Source organism: Borostomias antarcticus (assembly GCF_949987555.1).
Source record: "Borostomias antarcticus genome assembly, chromosome: 1".
NCBI lineage: Eukaryota > Metazoa > Chordata > Actinopteri > Stomiiformes > Stomiidae > Borostomias > Borostomias antarcticus.
This window is the reverse complement of record NC_140234.1, coordinates 25315572-25318955: the sequence shown is the minus strand read 5'-3', so window position 1 is coordinate 25318955 and position 3384 is coordinate 25315572. Positions and strand designations below refer to the sequence as shown.

General features: G+C 52.1%; 1 protein-coding gene across 1 annotated transcript in view; it reads right to left on the bottom strand.

Moving 5' to 3' along the window:
• Positions 1 to 1721: 1721 nt before the first annotated feature.
• Positions 1722 to 3384, bottom strand: part of LOC311321260 (amyloid-beta A4 precursor protein-binding family B member 3-like) — a gene marked incomplete at both ends in the record, with an annotated part of 23849 nt that continues 22186 nt past the window's right edge. Inside the window, 2 exon segments of the mRNA XM_084453205.1 lie at positions 1722 to 1949; positions 3247 to 3384. The exon segment at positions 3247 to 3384 is cut by the window's right edge and continues 42 nt beyond it. Coding sequence (XP_084309331.1) covers positions 1722 to 1949; positions 3247 to 3384 — 366 coding nt within the window.

The following is a 3384-nucleotide window of genomic DNA, read 5'->3' as shown; positions in this document are numbered from 1 at the left end:
CCGTCAGCCCACTATCAGGGCTCTGTGAATCTACATGCATTAAAGCCTGGAGCAGCTCATTCCTCCAACCCCTGGGGGAGACAGGCCCCCCGTCGTAGCATCATTCAGAGCATATGCCGTGCACATGTGTGTGTTTCACTGTCTTTATGGTAGTCCTCTTGCATGTGTATCATTACTCTGATGTATATCTAAGGAGAACTACAGGTGCTGAAAGGTGTCTGAGCCGATCGCATTAGGGGAACCTGAGCAGAACAGTCCATTGCCAGGCCTGTGTGTAGGCAAGGGGAGGGGGGGGGCATACCATGCTGTTGAGGGCGGGGGGGTGGGGGCTTGGTGGGGACTGTGGGGTCTGGGGTGGAGGGGTGGGGGGGGGGTAGGCATGCCATGCTGTTGAGGGCGGGGGGGTGGGGGCTTGGTGGGGACTGTGGGGTCAGGGGTGGAGGGGTGGGGGGGGGGGGGTGGGGGCTTGGTGGGGACTGAAGGGGTCAGGGGTGGAGGGGGGGGGGGGGGTAGCCATGCCATGCTGCTGGAGGAGGAGGGGCTTGGTGGGGGGGGGTGGTCTGGGGGGCAAAGTTCTGTCTCTACACCTTTTCTACATAGAAATCAAAGCAGCATTGCAATGTTTTTCTTTATGTGTGATTTCCATTGAGGTGTGCTGGTATCAACATATATATCTGGGATATAGTAGGAGACAGAACAGAGCGCTTAGCAGGGAGCCGGTCTGAGGGGCTACAGACCCCAACACAGCCTGTCCTCACAGAACAGAACCACATGGAGCTTCTACTAGTGGTGGATCCATGTCTTTATACCGTTAATATATCTAGAGAAATTGAAATGTTCTGGTGTCAGCCAGGTGGATTATAAGGTTGGCACGCTGTGATGAATATACTCCAAATATACACTCCTTGATATATCCCCCAAACTCCCTTGTACATGAACTTTAAGGAACGATACGGGACACAACCTTACACTGTATCACTAGCTTGACATGAAGTCACTGTGAGATGTTTAGTCAAATTAATGAATCCATTATTGCAATGTGTTGCTTGTGTGTGTTCCTCTGAGAGTGGAGGGGCGGGGGTAGTACAGGTTTCTGGTGGTGAGGTGGAGTTTGTGTTGGATGGAGACAGAGTACACTCACGTGTTATTTAGCTATTAGAACCGCTACTACACCACTTGATGGAGCTCATGGAGAACGTCTACTGAGCCAACTGGTCAACACATCCTTTACCAGGAAGTTGACTGTCCTATAAGATGATGTCACCCTAAGAAATAAAAGCCAATTGGAGCCAATTGGATCGGCCAGAGCAAGAGGAGTGGATGTGGGACTGACTGTGGTCAGACAGTGCTGATTGTACAGTTAGAGTATCATATCGCCATGGTGCAGACAGACAGACAGACAGACAGACAGACAGACAGACAGACAGACAGGCAGACAGACAGGCAGGGGAATGTGAGAATGTTTACCGTCCTTGGTAAATTCCAATCACTACTCTTCTCCTGTAGTTACCCTATTCCACCACTGGGTGGCAATCGGTGCCCATCTCTGTCCTGACAGAGCTTGTGCACAGCAGATAAGACAGTTACAACCTGCTCTAGTCTCAACCACCAAGTATTGTCATACCCTCACCCAACTCCCTCTTCCTCCTCCCTCCTCCTGTCTGTCCTCCCCACCTCCCCCTGGTCTCCCCCCTCCCCCCTCTCCCCACCCCCCCTCCCTATTAGGGCCCGGGCATGGCAGATTGTTTGTTCCGGAAGGTCTCGAAGAACGCCAGCATGCCCTTCTTCATGCTGGGGGAGGAGCCTGCTTTGGAGGGGGAATGTCCCATGGTGCGAGGTGGGAAGGTGGAGCCGTCCACGGAATTGGCCCGCTTGACCTTCGACCCCGCTCGCCACATCTTGGACCTGGGGGGTGGGGTCTGGGCCACCAAGCACTTTTGGTACTGGACCTGCAGGGGGCACAGCGGAGCGGAGATCAGGTTCTGCATGGGGGGGAACAGAGGCTGGTGCTGGGCCTGATCTAAACTCTGTCTACCTTCATACTGGTCCTGACACCTTCATACTGGTCCCAATACCTTCATACTGGTTCTGATACCTTCATACTGGTTCTGACACCTTCATACTGGTCCTGACACCTTCATACTGGTTCTGAAACCTTCATACTGGTCCCAATACCTTCATACTGGTCCTGGTACCTTCATACTGGTCCTGATACCTTCATACTGGTCCCAATACCTTCATACCGGTCCTCACACCTTCATACTGGTTCTCACACCTTCATACTGGTTCTGACACCTTCATACTGGTCCCAATACCTTCATACTGGTCCTGGTACCTTCATACTGGTCATGATACCTTCATACTGGTCCCAATACCTTCATACTGGTTCTGATACCTTCATACTGGTTCTGACACCTTCATACTGGTCCTGACACCTTCATACTGGTCCCAATACGTTCATACTGGTCCTGGTACCTTCATACTGGTTCTGACACCTTCATACTGGTCCTGACACCTTCATACTGGTCCTGACACCTTCATACTGGTCCCAATACCTTCATACTGGTCCTGGTACCTTCATACTGGTCCTGATACCTTCATACTGGTCCCAATACCTTCATACTGGTCCTCACACCTTCATACTGGTCCTGACACCTTCATACTGGTTCTCACACCTTCATACTGGTCCTGATACCTTCATACTGGTCCCAATACCTTCATACTGGTTCTGACACCTTCATACTGGTCCCAATACCTTCATACTGGTCCTGGTACCTTCATACTGGTCCTGATACCTTAATACTGGTCCTGGTACCTTCATACTGGTCCTGACACCTTCATACTGGTCCTGATACCTTCATACTGGTCCTGATACCTTCATACTGGTTCTGACACATTCATACTGGTCCTCACACCTTCATACTGGTCCTGATACCTTCATACTGGTCCTGATACCTTCATACTGGTCCTGACACCTTCATACTGGGCCTGGTCTAGCACACTCTATGTACAATTACCAGACCATAAATCACCTGTTCTCTGTCACTGTCGTACCTTCACTATGAACAGTGGTCAGGCAGATATCTGCTACTGGACCTTCACGTCTGGGTTTGCAAATGCCACTATGGGTGATTCCCAGTAGGACCTTATGTTTCACATCAGTGCGGACTGAGACCACACAGCTGCTCATGGTGAGGATGACCCCTGACCCCTGACCTTGACCCGTGACCTTGACGCATGACCCACCATGCAGGCGGCCTGCACGGCCTCGGAGATGACGCCAGCGTCGGGCTCACACCAGAACACGTGACACTCGAACCGCAGCGTCCCCGCGTCCACGATCACCGCGAAGGTGTGGGTGTCATGGCCGACGCCCAGGAACGT